This window comes from Pseudochaenichthys georgianus, chromosome 19, assembly GCF_902827115.2.
Source record: "Pseudochaenichthys georgianus chromosome 19, fPseGeo1.2, whole genome shotgun sequence".
Taxonomy (NCBI): Eukaryota; Metazoa; Chordata; class Actinopteri; order Perciformes; family Channichthyidae; genus Pseudochaenichthys; species Pseudochaenichthys georgianus.
In genome coordinates, this window is record NC_047521.1 from 9,649,938 (window position 1) to 9,666,615 (window position 16,678).

Here is a 16,678-nt window from a genome sequence, read left to right on the forward strand (position 1 = left end):
GAGTGTGTGGTAGATATGAGTTAGTAGAAGCATCTGACAACAGAGGCCTCACATCAGGTTTTCTGGCAGATATTATGAGGGTTATGAACCTGCTGTGTCAGAAACGTTTGGTGTGTGTGTGTGTGTGTACCTTGCAGCCCTCGCAGGTAATGCAGCGGTAGTGGTAGCCTGTGGCCTTGTCGCCACAAACCACACACGGCTCATCCTTTTCGAGGTAGCTGGGGATGTACCCTGAGAGAGAGAAAGTGGGCAAGGGCACAGATGTTAGGCAGAGTTAAATGAATTATACATTTTTAAACATTGAATCTATTCTACACACCAATCCTCTCACTCTCACACTAAATCCACCTCACCTTCACATTCACATTACTGCTAAGCTCCACTCCAGCCGGCCAACATACCCCACCCAATAAACTCCTACACATTATTTCCACTCGGCTGTCTGTGGAAACACTTCACACTAGCCACCCACTGTTCCTTCACTGTATTACACAGATGATATAACGAGCTTCCAAATGGACACACGTAGTTATTTTCAGATGTCATATGTTATTGTATCCATTGGCTGGAATTAAGAAAGAAAAAGCATATTTATTTAGTCATGTAGAAAAAGAGCACAATGTTAGGAGGAGCTTTCTGGAACGCTCGAACGTGATCCTCACATTAACATTCAGCAGTTGGAGCCACTTCTCTATCCGACCTGCAGGGCAACACAATCAGCACTTCTGTAACAGGTTCAAAGGGTCCTGTGGAGTGTTTGACTCTGTAGAAGCCCAATGTTTTTACAAGTGGGTCCTCGGTTTGTTTGTTTCCCTGCAGGTGCACAAGGACGTGTACGACATCATACGCTGGTGTCAAGCTATTCCACTGATTGACAGTTGGCGCCATTGATATGCCGTATGTGTCAGTAAAGGCCGTGAAGAAGAAGAATGATAGCAAACATATGCTTCAGTGGCATAATGTAGTGAAAGGACGGGAAGTATGTAAGTGGCAGCCATGATAAAGGCCGGTAGAGCTTTCTTAATGCTAAGTAAACATTTGAATTCCTTTTTCCTTTAGCAGAGTGTAAACCGGGCCTTCACCTAAGGAAAGTAGGTCATGATGTCCAAACTAATTGTTAGTAGCAACATTTAATGCGACGAGGCAGACCCAGACCCAGGTACACAATATCCACGGTTGAATAATGATGTAGCCTTGTGTAACTGAAGTTAGATATATCATCACTTCTGTCTTTATGAATACTCCTTCACATATGTCCTTGAGCTTATTTTCCATTTTCCTAGTATTTATTTATACATTTATATATTTATTATGCCTTAACATAAACATTTGTTGTAGCTGATAAATGACTGAATCTAAAAATATAGCTTGTTTACAAGAAAAGTCACCGAGCTTCTTCAACTTCGAAAACAAGACACATTTCGGTAATATTTAAAGACACTTAAAGTAACATCCACACAATGGTTATGGGACTGAAAGCACTTCACATCTTTAAAATGTGACTTATTTTAAAGGTGGATTCAGTGATTTAAATGTAAACAAAAGAGAATAACAAAGGGATAACTATTTCTCTTTGTCCTGGTAGCAAGAACCAAACAAATCATTTTGAATTGCTCTCGATTTGATGGAAATGTAATAGGCTAATGAACTCGGGACAACAACAACTACATTTCAGTTCTTCAAGCTTTCTTCTTCACGACTGGTTTATAATAAGAACAATGCTTAGCTTATGTCAGCTCTATCATTTGAATTCATTACAGACAGAAAGCTTAGTTTCCACTTTCTCTTCGCGAGCCTCAAATGAATGCGGTCACAACACTACAGGGCGGTGAGTAACGTTGATATAACTGGGTTTAACCAAACAGAATTGGCTACATATATTACAAGGTATATGGGTTCCATAAACTTTAGTGGCTGAACAAAATGTACAGTATTCGGATAGTTCTCTCTCTGCGCTCCTCTTTCCCACTCTGCAGCCGTCCCTCTGCGTTAAACTCCAGAATAGGACAGTTTGTTCTTTTTCCATTTAAAGACCAGGGAGACTGAGGGAGTGAGCATATACGGAGACACAGGAAGCAGCAGATTTACAGCCATTTCACAAGATATACGACACACACACACACACACACACACACACACACACACACACACACACACACACACACACACACACACACACACACACACACACACACACACACACACACACACACACACACACACACACACACACACACACACACACACACACACACACACACACACACACACACACACACACACACACACACACACACACACACACACACACACACACAGGCAGAGCTTTGTAGTCTCTACATACATGTGTGTGTGTGTGTGAGTGACGGTCTCATGACATATATGCTAATGCATGTGTGTATACCGAGGCGTGGTGAGAGCTGTGACTGGCGGTGTCAGTTGGGCTCTGCCTTTTGGCGTGGTTACAGATTTGAAAGGAGGAGGGGGGAGGGCAAGAGGAGGAGTGTGGGAAAGAGAGAAAAAGAAGGAGGAGGAGGAAGAGAAATGGCAGCCAAAGGAGCACAGGTGACAGGAGGAGAAACAGACCGGAGGAAAGATAAGTAGGACATCAGAGAGCGATCATATAGGAAAAGCTCCAGTGCAACCAGTCTGCTGAGGACTGTGTTTGGGAGCCAAGCCCAAATCAATACCCCTGCAGCTCTGGCTGCCCGCCCCACGCGCCGCCACGGCCGCCGCAATACCTCCACCAACTGAACACAGGGGAAGGGAGGGGGGTTTTTCTAGTGTGAAATATTTGGTCTTCACAAGTTCCCCTCACACAACATCTGTCGTTTGGTGTAATCAAAGCGTGTAAATCAGGCTGGTATGAGTCGGGTCCCTGAAGGGGTCTCAGGATTGGTTTCTCGGAGGTGGCAACACAGAAACAGCAGTGATGTGATATTAAGGATTGTAAACATTGACGTCAGCGCATGGGAAAACTGGACAGAAGCTGGATTTTGAACAAAAAAGGAATCTACGAAGCCTTCTGCTGCTGTGTCGATTGTCCCTTTCCTGACTGGCACAAATAAAGTCATATTTCCCATTTATTTTAATAAAAAGGGCCCAATTACAGTGATTACATACATCGGGGCTGTGTTTTGAAGGTTTATTAACTATTTTAAACCCTAAGTGATTTCATGTATATTCATATTAGATGGTTCAAATAGCAAAAAACAATATCTGGCATGATTAAGATGAACCAAAACAGTAAAGCTAAATCCGTAAAACCAAGGTGAAGAGCTGAAAGACGCTAAAATACTGAATGGAGAATAATTCTCCACAAAATAATTGATTCATTTATCACATTCAACACTAGAACTGCAACTGCATTTTTTCACATTAATTATATCTCAGTAGTGGTCACTTTATGTTAAAAACCTCTGCAAAATCATAACAGAATGAATATTTGCTTTAATGAAATCTATTAAAACATATGCTTCTTCACTAAATCTGTATTATGAGCAGTGGTTAAAACATTGACCAATATCTTAGCATGTTTTAGAATCTTTAGTGTCCTGGAAGTGTCTCCCACAGGAAAGCGCTGACATCATGACAGAGCACGTAATCTGATCTAATGCAACCGGGCAGACGTGTTGTCATAGTTTCCAGTTCAAATAGACCGTGGCAGGTAGAATATGGTACAAGATTCCAGCAGTGATGCAGAAAGGCAGACACACAGCTTGCAGGGAGGGAAAACACGTGGAGAGGAATGGTCTTGGAAGATATCTTTTATAAGTGGCAATTCAACAATCCTGTACATTTTGTTGTGTTGGTGTTCCTCCCACCCTTCCAACTCCGTCACTCTCACTCACCGTCTTTATTCGCTTCTTTCAGCTCGGGGGATTTGGAGCTGTCACTCAGACAACGTGCTGCGTCCAACAAGAAAGCAGACAGAGCAAAAGTATTTCGTTTATTGATGACAGATACCAAGATGTTTGACATTTTTTCTTTTGGAGGTGACAAATGAAAAGCGTAATGTACACAAGGCAGCAATGAATCATGTATTACTAGCTTCTGTGCAGTCAATCAACTGCACGCATACACTGTGGCGACAGCTACAATATTCCTATATACATGTGTCTAATATAGCTGAAGAAATGGCTGGGATAGCGATTTTCAAAATGAATGGTTCCCTGCTGCAATTTGGAGAGTTTTTATTCTCTAAAAGGAGAGTTTCTAAAGAGACTTTCAAAACAAATCTGACTTCCTTCACACTTCAGGTACGAAAGTGAAGGTTTGTTTGCCTCGCTGCCACTTCAGAGCTGCATTAGTAAGTGTCTCTCTCTCCAAATCAAAACACCAGTCATCCGTTACTCACCAGTCATACTCTTCAACGAACATTGGCTGTTCTTTCTCTTCCTTTTCGGGCCATTGAACCACCTGGAAGATTGGAAAACAGACATGAGTGAATGTAAATACACTATACATTTATGTATCGGCCACATATAAAAGAAAACATTTGCTCCAAAGGTCGCAGGGGATCTAGTTCCACCTGTTCCTGCTAACTCAAACTGCCGAGCAAAGAACAAGAGAGTAGATTGAATGGACACATGTCGTGTTTGTTCACGTGTCCGTCAACTTCTCCATGAGGCTGAGGAGAATGCTTGTTTACACCACGCAGCGGCAAATACATATTTCTTTTTGTACAGGTAAAGATCAAATGTTACACCAGATGTAATTGAGGTCCAAGTTAGGGCACACACAAATAAAGGAAACAGTCAGTTTCAGTAGGGCTGTTTTAAATAGTTCCTTCTTAATCAACATTCTAATGCTGTGCGTGCATGTCTAATGCTTTCATTACATCTGCACGGTTGCAGATAAAGACGAGGCTACGGCGGCATTAGTATAACACCATTAGTAGAATCAGATCCCGGTGCCGGCTGCACAGGAATGTTTCAGACAAAAACAACGTGTGAGTGCGTGCACACGAAGGGAAGGGTATATTATCTAGACTCAAATCTAAAAACCCTTTAATTCAAGCAGGTCTGATAAGCTCATAACAAGCCTTACAGACTTTTACAAACCTTTCTGTATTAGTCTCATCGGGCATTACACCATCTTACATCATCATCATCATCAACAGCAGCAGCACTGTGTGCCGGTGTGATGGAGCTCTCCAGACCAAAGAAAGAATGTGTCCTCGTTGGCACTTCTTTCTCTCGATTAAGATCTCTCCTAAAAGGGGCTCCCGACCCCAATTGGTGAAAAAAGCCATATTGTGGGAAACAGACTTTAACCCCCAAAGCACTCCAGTTATTAGCATACACACGGGACGGCTGGTACAATGAGATGTAACACACAGTCTATTAAGCATCAAGCATACGCAAAGCAACATTCTCAAAGCATGTGCACTCACACACACACACCTCCAACCACACTGACGCTATGTGAAAGGCATGTAAAGCACAGATGGGAACTGGCTGCTCTGAAGGGACTTATGAAAGCGCTGAGATGGAGGAGGGATAGAGTTAAGTAGAGGAGGGGGGGCATTTCAGAATAGAGAGTATGTGAGAGAGTCAGTGAGTGCTCCTCGCCAGGGCTCGATGTGTTGAGAATCCCAAGAGTCCGGCTCTCTGCTCTCAGACACTCCCGAAGCCCCCAGCCCCCCCCCCACAGCCCTTTAATCCCAGCTCCAGGAGAGGGAGCAGGCTCCATTCACACCATATAGAAAAGGAAAGTCCACTGTGTTAAAATGCAATACTGGTTAGGAGCTGAGGTACAGTGTGTTGCTCACTATCTGGAGGACATGTCCCTTTAATGTTGCTCTTTCTGATGTTATACCTTTTCCCCATTAGATACTTAAGCACTTTGTGATTTTGGGCTCTGTGTATACAGTATATAGCAATTCAATAATCGTCTAATAAAACACCCCGATGGTACTGACGTGTTCAACTTCTGTGTTATTGTGAGTTTTAAGTGAAGTCGGCCTACATCAGAAACCGACTGATCGTATTTATTTCAAACAGCAACGTTGATTTTTACTGGCATTTGCAGTGCTGCTAATTTTGGACCCTGTATTCAGCATACATTAAAGTGATTTTTATATAAATAAATAAATAAAATAAGAGAACGCAAACTATTTCTAAAGGTTTGATTCATATGGTCCCAGCTGTACAGTAGTACCTCTTTTATTTCAGTTGCATGATGGGATAACTCACCTTCTGAAGATCAAGCATGAACACTGACACCTCTGATTATATAGGAAATCATCACTTCACAATATTCATTTAAACTGGGATTAAGAGATGGAAAAACATGGGTTCGAGTCATTCAGTACATGAAAAACATGTTTTGTTTTCATGCTTAATGATAAGAGGTTTAAGGCAAAGTGAACAATACCCCCTTATGTTTAAAAGGTCATATTGACAACATTTGTTTTGCTTGTTAACGAACAACAGTTTCCTTCTTCTCCTATAACTCTACATGTCTTTATATCTCACACCACTTAGCAGTGTTTGCCCCTTTAAAACTAAGAAGCATAATTGCTTGTTAAATTCAGAAGTTGCTGTAATGGAGCTTAAATGCTAATTCCCACTGCCCTTCACATTTAACCTTAACCTCAACTATAGCACTGTTTTGTTCTCAGTTATGGTTCCTTTTGCCCTTTTCAGAATGCACCAGACAGCTTAGCAAGGCATTCAATTATCTCTTAAAAAGCCTATGGGTCAGAGCAGGGGGGGCACGCTTACACTAATTGCGCAGCATAAGCGCATTATAGTGCGCCGCATTTGCGCTTCAGATGAGGAGGTGAGGCCCCTTCATAACGGCATGAACCCGTACGGCACAATACAACTCAGATGGCGGCTGCACGTCAATCAAGTGGCACATGCCATAGTGAGGATGGATGATAGGCTAACTTTAAAAAATAAATAAATTAAATGTTTTTTCAATGCCATGCGATCGACCGGTCGAGAGTATCCTGATTGTTGTGCCTGTAGCATCTTATTCGCAAACTATCTCAAATACAGGATATACTGTTCCTGTCACGATGGGATGTAACAACGGGATTCAGGTTGCTCACCACAACACCACCGATAGTTGCGAGGTGGTTATTTCACAATATAACAGGTTAAGAAATCCGAGAGCTTTTGAACATGACACTTCTCATTCATATAGTGGGGAGAGACATCAATGTCAGTACAGGCTGAGGAGACGTCAGTAAAGCTGTCAAAGCAGCAGAAAGACAAGGTGGGGATTTCACCGACTGCCATTTGAAGGTAAATACCCTTCTCTCTGTCAACTCAATTCCACATCAATCCACACTGCAGCTGGAGGCGACACGCTTCACACTGACAGCTCTGTGGCAGAGCAGTCCTCCCATGTGGCAGTATGTAGTTAAAGATGGAAACATAGGCAAACTAGAGAACAGCAGAAACGCTTTATTCAGGTCTCTGTCACAACAACAACAACCACAGCATCTGCCCTCCCTGGAAGTCAACAACATGTCCCTTATAGGCGTCACCACCTGACGCATGTTACACTGTGTAGCTAATAAACCCAGATATTTGGCAGAGCAATGATACAATAATGAAGTTAAGAATCAGGGTTCTCTGAATAAGCCCTATGCTTTTGTTAAGATAAATCCCAAAATAGCACTAATGAAAATACTGGCAGCTATAAAAAGAGCTAATCACTCCTGGCAGAGCCCCAGAAGTGCTGTTCACTACTTAAAAGCTCCGAGTGGAAAGAGTGTCAAGTGGCCCGAAGACGCAAGCAGACAACGACATAGATACAAACACAGTAGGTACAAATACACCTCCGTATGAAAAACGATTTACTTCATGTCTAACAGGATGGCTTGGAGCAAAACTCTGAACAAACAGAAAGACATTTAGGTTTAGGAGCTTCCGCTGGAAAGCATGCAGCTCAACAAGCTCTGCAATGGTATCACACAGCCGGTGAACCTGCGGCCACTTGGTGAAGATACAACAACGCCTGTCCATGGGGGAAAACATCATGCATCATTTCATCTTTTTGGATGGAATGTGAGTGTTTGCAGGTCGGGGCAAGACGCCCTGTGCAACGCAGGCGTACCACAGAGCGCTTTTCAATTTGCAGCTCTTACACGGGACATGAATTGCGACACACCGGCAAGTTTACAACGTCCCCGCACACACTGTGCCTCGCAGCAACCTGAGCCAACCCCACAGAGACGTGCACATACTGTACTTTCTCTGCGGAGCCTCCAGCACACACACGTTGACATGTGAGAGCAATGGTATGATTCCTATGGAGAATATCCACACACGGTGCACAACTCCGAGCACACGCTGTCCAAGACAAATACAGAAGAGTCAACAAAAGATGTCACAAAGAAAGACTTACAGTGCTGACCTGATGCCGCAGTGGGACTGTAAAATATGCATGGCAGACGAGGACTGCTAGTTGAAGATTCAGATCTAGATGACTAGCAATCATACATGGACTCACACTCTCTCTTTCTCTCTCTTACACTCTGATGTCTCTAGCAGTGTGCTAAGTTTAGCCAGCCAACCCACTCCACTATACACTCTGCCTCTCCCTCCTCCTTCCTCTAATCTGTGGGACTTTATTTCTCCGTTGCTAGTACCACCCATTCTGCCCTGATTGGAGGACAGCCACCTGTGACTTTGACAGTGACTGTGGAGTGCGTCCAACATGTAATTGCTGCGCTGTCTGGTAACTGAGCACTCTCCAGAGACGTGACTATTTTAAGAGAGTGCAGTTTTCATTAAGGCTTTCATTAGCAAAACAGCACATCCACACCAGGCACAGATAACTATATCTCATTCATGATAATTGCTCTTATGTTGGTACATTTAAAGAATAAGGGGTGGGATTATTCTATTGATGTCTTGGTGTCAACAAAAGCAACAATGGGTCTCTAAATTCTTTATTTAACCCAACCCGCCTGTGGCTCATCGGTTCCCTGATTTGGCATACAAATAAAAGCCTATAGATAATGTGCTTATTTTGTTAAAGGGATCATTCACGAAACAGCTGGACACTGTAGTTCTTACATAACTCAACTCAAACAGTAGAAAAACAGGGCTTTTGTTTTGGTCAACCTTCTACTGCGAATGTACACACACTTAGTGCTCAAGTGAGTATTTGCAGCAGCACTGAGTTTATGGGATTGTGTTTTAAAACAACAATGAAGATAATGTATAGATATACAGAATTGTTTGTTATAAGGAAACAGTGGAACTATGGTTTTGGTATTTTTTTTTTTTTTTTTTTATAAATGGGATTTGTTGGCAATAAGAAGAATATGGAATTGTATAAGTCCACCTAAATTACAAGAAAATACTTCCCTCAAGTAGGTTTTATGTATTATTATTATTATTATTATTATTATTATTATGACATTTCTACCTCAACCCTTATTCAACGCAAATGTCGATATCATTGCTGTTATGCAACACACATGACATTCAGAACACCTCCCATGTGCTGGAGTGGTGCCAGAAATAACACTGATGATTACATCACAATCTTGAGCAAATAGAACACAATCTTTCTGCATGACTTGATAAAAATAGGCTTGAAGTGGAAAATGGAAGACTGAAAGGCCCCTGCTGTGAAGGTAGTGCTCTTTAAACAGAGAGAACACTGCAAAGACACTGAGAATAATCCAGAGAATGACATCTATAACAGTGTCTGAATGAGGCCCCCTGTCCTGTTTTAAGTGCCACATTAGCCTATTGTTCAGCCTGCATGCTAAAGGCTACAGCTGGGTCTGTCTGGTCCTATACATCCAGCGCTAATGGACAATTGGTTCCCTCATGTATCCCTCCACTGTCTAAATGACAGGCTGAGCAAGAAGGGGATATAGCATGCCACTGAGTGAAAACAAGACAACTTCCTCTGTCCAAATACACAAGTGTACAGCAACCCACACACAACCAATAATAAACATGGAGCCAAATCCTCAAATATACACAGCTCGCTGCATCCGGTACAGAGTGACTTAAAATAAGACTATACTATACTTCAAGTCAGTATTTAGCTGCATTTAGATCACATCAATGTGAAGGCGGGAGGCTGTGGCTCAGTGGGATAGTGCGCTGAACCTAGTGTGCTGAACTTTGAATCAGGGGGATAGCAAGTTCGAGTCCCACTGCAGTCAGCATGTCGTTGTGTCCCTAGGCAGGACACTTCACCCCAGATTGCCCACTGTACTGAATGTATGTAAGTCGCTTTGCATAAAAGCGTCTAACAAGTGACATGTAATGTATTGAATGTTGTGTGTATTCAGCTGCTAAATATTGTATTTTAAACCTATATATATACAAATATAATTTTAGAAAAACTGTCATAATATAAAAAATAATGAAACAAAACAAGAATACCTAATCATATACAGCAAACTTTCAACAAGTCAAATAATTAGTTTTTCATGCTTAAAAAATGCTGCAATAAAATGGATACTTAACAAGTTCTATTTAAAAAAACAAATATTAAAATAATCAATATTTAAATATCGATTTATTTTCAAAAATACATTTAAAACTAATAATGTAGACAATGCAGATGACAGGAATATATACAAATATGAACACAATTTGTTTTCATAAAAAGGAACAGATAAGTCCCAATTTAGCAAAGGATAACTGCTTGAGGTGATAAAGCAAACAAAATGCTCTGTAGATACTATCCATACTAGACATGGTCTGCAGCAGGTGCATATGCATCTCTAGCAGCCTTTTTGCATATGTGAGTTATAGATGTTGCATTTGCATTTAATCACCACTGAACATCTGCAGTCAAAGCACAAACAAAACCCTGATCACGCTTGACAGATTAATTATTATTATTATAACTTGTCCTCTGCAAGATGGAAGTAGTATAGTTATTTGGAATGTACAACACAATGTTCTAGAATAGACCAATGATTCACACAGCTACTGGAGATCATCATTATCATCTAAACAGTTATTATCAATCTGAACTCATTATATAATGGCTGAAATGTACAAACTCAAACACCAATGCAGTATTCAGGCAGTTGGGCCCTCCTTCCCTATTTCTCAGAACTCAGAAACAAGTTTTTGAAATCTTCAAATCCATCAGTATGGCATGAGAGCTATTAATGAGTGTTATTGAGAGTACCGCAGAAATCCAGTGTATGTACTGGGACACCTATAATTTACTTACTGGGACACACCCATATACTGCATACAGCACATAGTGTATTACCAAACAAAGGACCTCCATCTTCTGACAGACAGACCGGTACGTACAGTAACTCCCACTTCTATTCAACCTACATGTCATTCACTGAGTCTCAAAGCCTTACTTAGTATTAGGGATGCCAGCGACTATTTGATTATTCGCTACAGTTACAGTCTCCATAATCGAATATTATTTTTAAAAATCGATTTTATTTATATATATATTTTTTTTTTTATGGCTTAGTTTCAACCAAAATATATATAAATATATATATGCTAATAATAGTAATAGTATTAATAATTGTAAATGGTCATTGGTCACACCAACAGTTTGTTTGACTGTAAACTTGGAGGAAGCCTGCGTGCAGAGCAGACTGCTGCTGCAGCACGCTACACACCGACCCCGCCCCCACCCCCCCTCTCACGTGCGACTAAAGATGAACAAAGCGGCAGGTAAAAAGAGTTCCTCCTCGTGGAACTACTTCGAACTTACAGTCGGTCGAATAATCGATTATTATTCGCCAGGGCTGCCGAATAATCGATTTTGATCATGGTCAGTTTCTGGCAACCCTACTTAGTATATAAACCTCCAAGGAAGGAGAACCAGCGACGTTATAAAATCCATAGCACGAGCACTAAAACAATGCCTTTCACTCGCTCATGAGAGGATATCCTCGTGTCCAGGGGAAGGGAAAGCTGAATCTTGTTTACTCTTTCAGATATACTGTAGCATCCCAGGGGACGAATGCGATCAGAGGGCTGTGGCAGACTTTACAGGCTGCAAGGACGAAAACACAGGGAGGCCTGACTTTTATATCACAGGAGGGAGAAAGAGAATACTTGAGAAATGTACGTAGCTTGGAAAGAATATCACATTTTCTCCCTGTGTATCAAAATGCAAATGTTTTGTCTTGATAGTAGATGTCTCGGTTCATGTTTCTCTCTACATGTGTGCGAGTCTGTTCGGTAGATTGATCTTCCTCTTTCAGATCGTGCAGAATTATCATCACTCATCTTATATTTACAGCCACGGCAAACAGGTCGTACCTGTGGTGAATACAACATGTTGACGAGTACTGATCTAACGAGTTGAAAGAAGCCAGCGGCAACATTGTGTTCGCTTGCGATTCACGGCAGCAGCAATCTCATTTACAATGTCATTAAAGCTGTGAACTTCTGGAACACAATACCCAGCACTATCAGACAATGAGCTACTTTGTCCAGTTCTAAATCACAGCTGTAATTACAGCAGAAACATAGCCAATCATGAGACTGTTAAAGCTGCCGTTGGTAACTTATTATTAAAACAAATGTTTTGTCATATTTGCAGACACTCTAACCTGACAGAGGGATAATCTGTGACAAATTAACATGATCCTGTTTTCTCTCACTGCTCCTTATAGCACCTGCTTGACACCTTATTAAAATCAACCAATCAGAGACAAGGAATCTCCATCCCGGGCTCATGAGCTCCGGTCAAATTGTCACACGAGGCTGCACAGATCAAATATATCTGAAGATTCTGTTTCTTGCCTCAAATGAAACATATTCTACTGTTTAGCGTTGTTAAAGAGGCCCTGTTATCCTTTTGGGGTTTGTACCTTTCCTGTTGTATAGGCTTTGGAGCAAGTCAATGTTCTGCTAAGGCTAAGATCCCAAAGTTCCCTCCAGAGGGAGTACCTAGAATAAGTTTCAAAATATGACAACAAATGATTTTGATAGAGTTAACCATAGAGTAAATATCATAGAGTATTTTGTTTCATTTATTGTACGATGAAATGCTTTTAATGGAAAGCGTTTTAGTTGTGTGTGATGCAATGTTTACTCTCTGAACTCCTGTCTGAATTACAACATTTGATGCCATAATTATCTAGTAGATTTGCCAGCCCTGGGACTGCTGATGAAATGTACATATCTAACTAACTCTAGGGGCAGTCAACCACTCTCCAGATAAAATAAATAAATAGAAAACATTAATTGATGTGTCGCCCGAAGAAAAAAAAGAACTTGCTGCCTGCTGTGATCTGGTCCCACACATGTTTGGCTAGGGGCTGCAGTGGATGAAAACAAACGACCTCTGGAAGCACAACAAAGACTCCTGGATACAGCCAAGTCGCACATACTGTACACACACTCACACACTCACACACTCGGAGCAAGGCTTTGACACTGGTAATGCAACACACTGCAAGCAGCCCCTTGCATCAGCTGTGGTGACATGTTAGGAGGAGTGATGCAAGCTATGACTACACATCCACGTCTGAACTAAATCCAGCTACCAGGATAAGTGGCTTCATTCGTGTCAGTTTTGGATCAAGACCTTTCTTATTTTACTAAATAAATTACAGTAGATTTGAGTTCCTGTCAAAATAAGGCTGTGCGTTGGCGAACACTTCCAATATACTGTATGTATCAAGAACAACAAGTCCTCCAACTCATACGACCAAATAGATGGATTGTTCAGCAGCTTATTACGACCTATAGTCACGTTTTAAAGCCTTTATTTATCCAGGTAAAACAATCCCTTTGAGATCAACGATCTCTTTTACAAGGGAGACCTACCTCTCGTGGTCTTACACGATCACGAGAGGTGCTACACTTTAAAACCTGACTATAGGACGTAATAAGCTGCTGAGCAATCAACCAATGTGGTCGTTTTTTGGAGGAGGACAGGCTGATCAAGAAACGAGGGTTACTACACTCTAACATTTGGAGGTATCGTGCAATACTTTGATCAAGCCATATTATGAGCCACAGACTCATCCCTCCACCACAACGCACCAAGCGCCTCGGACAGTCCTTTGTGCCTGTAGCCATCAGGCTGCACAACAAGGGGTTAAATAGGAGAAAGAAATCAAATTAAATCACTGGTCCATAAATATACACTGTTTTCACAACCCATGTTAACTTGTCACTTTAACTTATTATGCACTTTATAACTTAGATGATGACGAAATATGTATATATGCTGACAGTTATTTTACTCTTATTTATCTCCTATTTTTATAGTCTTTTATTATTATTATCATTATTTCCTTGATTTTATGTTATTGATTTTAGATTTTATTGATCTGTGTGAATCTTTGCTGTACTGTTTTTTTTCACGCTTACTCTGTTGCTGCTTTGTACAACTGAATTTCCCCTCGGGGATTAATAAAGGTTCATCTTATCTTATCTTATTATACCATCTTTTCATTTAGGAATAATGTCACAGTGCAAAAACACATCACCAAATGAAAGACAAATTGTTATGTTATCATATCAATATAATCTTAATGAGCATTCACCACAGTCCATGTAACATCAAATATTTTAGCAATAGTTTTTTCCGTTTTTCTTAGTAATCTTTGCATACAACTATTATTTAAAGCTATATATTGTTTCTGAGAATCGATGCAGTGTCACTAAGCAACACATAACAGTACTCAAGTGGATCCATATTTACTTACACAGCGGTTTGTGAATCTAAATAAACAAAACAGCATTACATTACACTTCCTTAAGCTGATCTGGTCTAACTATTTGCCTAGAATAAGTGCTGGTGGATTAGTTTGAAGTGTGTGTGTGTGTGTGTGTGTGTGTGTGTGTGGTGTTTAAACTCCAAGGTACAAGCAAAACAGCTGGGTTTCACTCAGACACAGCATCAGCTCAGAAACTGAAATGCAGTGTTTTAGTTTTTCAGCTTTTAAGGTTCTTTGTATATTTAAATGTGGTGTAATTACTTGTCTTTATTCTTTTTTAAAGCTAAATAGATTTCTTTACATTTTTGACCCACTATTGATACTTATTTTCTTAGATTGTTTATGTTTGCACCATTAGACACCAAAGCAAAAGGCAATAAACTTGATTCTGAAATAAAACATTATTATACTGTTTTATGTTCAGAGAGAGAAGCATTCACATTAATGTAAAAAGTAGTAGTACATATCAATCCAAAGCACCCTGGTAACAACAGCATCACTTCAAAAACCTGGGGAAGGTCAAAACAAGGGTGACAACATGCCGAGGGGGGCGCAGATATTTGATAAAATCCCACTACTGCAGTCTGTCGCCTTAGAGCTTAAATCGGTGTGCTTTTTAATGTCCCGCAAGGTGCAAAGCGCAGCAGCCAGCCCTGGGCACAGGTGTCAGGACACACTGAATATTAGCACCCGAACATATGCGATACAAAAAAAGCCGGTGTATAGACTCTGACATCCATGACTGCACCAACTGTCCTCAGCCCCCCCGTGGCAGAGCTGCTAATCTCCTGACAGGTGTCCATGTTAGCTGAGGAATCTATGCAGACCCCGCCGGATTTACTTTCTTAGCACAAGCTGTATGTACCACAGCACATGGAGAATCAGTGGAGCTGTGAGCAGTCTCTCAGCACGGTGCTTTATTATTACACTATCATTACATGCATTCTAGTTTTATTATAGAGACACGTTTAAACCCCTCTGGTGTGTTTTTTATTTATTTTATTAAAAGAGAAATCATATTTTTTTTAATATTGTTTGTTATTATTATATGCATGCATGTATAAGCGTATATATCAAATACATGTTCATTTTATTAAAATACTGGAAATCATATGAATCTATGCGGAACGCGCCAGGGTCCTTATCACCTTTTTTTGTAACAACGTTTTTAAGAAATCTATAAACATATTGTTAAAAAAGGATAAATGTGAACGGTTTGGCCTGTGTTGTGTTCCTCCGATCCACTTACTCTGTTAAAGAGGTACACACTACATTTAAAAATAAATAAATAATTTAAAAATAAAGCAATATGTTTATGTTGTGTGTGAAATGTATCAGCATGATGAATACAGATTAGGGAAAGCACTGATTAAACAGAAGCTTCCACACACTTACTCCACATCAGAGCCATATCTAGACTCCCAGACATGAGCAGTCGTCAGCATCACGACTTTAGTTATTCCCAGAAAGTGAGATTAAGTTTCTAATTCAAGGAATGTCCCCTAAAACCTTCATAGCACATTGATATTGAACTCTTCTCTGAAAGCCAGAGGAGATTATATATTGACTGATAACACACTGCTTTACCCACAGGCCTCTCCCACACAGAGGGCCCCTTCCTCCTCCAGCGGCATTATGAGAGGAGCTCCATTCCACTAATATTATGTTTTCATTCATGAGAAAGGCCTTAAACAGTTTGTTTGTGTTCGGGCCGGCCGGCATGAAGGAGCAGGGGGAGGAGCATCGGGGTCAGATGCAGCTTTAAGGCGAGTTTTCTGAGAAAACTATTCAGACGAGAGGAAGAGACTGGCGGCGGGGAAAAAGAGGCTGCTTCGTCTTGAAGCTTGTCCGGAAATAAAATGATCCGCAGTGGTAAAAACAGAGAGCGCCATGAGAAAGATCGAGACGATAAAAGAGAGACTTTAAAAAAATAAAGATTCCCTTTTGGGTGTCCTCAGAAAACCTCCTCCATAGGTAACGTAATGCCAGAAGCACATGCCTGCTTCATTTCAGGGGTTTGTTTAC

General features: G+C 40.9%; 1 protein-coding gene across 3 annotated transcripts in view; it reads right to left on the reverse strand.

The window, feature by feature from the left end:
- thrab (thyroid hormone receptor alpha b) overlaps positions 1–16,678 on the reverse strand; it is a 139,634-nt gene that overhangs the window by 16,346 nt on the left and 106,610 nt on the right. The window contains exons 1-4 of one of the 3 annotated variants that reach the window (XM_034107047.2): positions 8,374–8,465; positions 4,358–4,419; positions 3,852–3,908; positions 131–231 (exon numbers count right to left, since the gene is read on the reverse strand). In XM_034107047.2, the coding sequence (XP_033962938.1) occupies positions 131–231; positions 3,852–3,908; positions 4,358–4,419; positions 8,374–8,405 (252 nt within the window). In that variant the 5' untranslated portion in view covers positions 8,406–8,465. Of the gene's footprint in view, positions 1–130; positions 232–3,851; positions 3,909–4,357; positions 4,420–8,364; positions 8,466–16,678 lie in introns of those variants that run through there. The other 2 variants (XM_034107046.2, XM_034107045.2) reach the window with 2 other exon arrangements.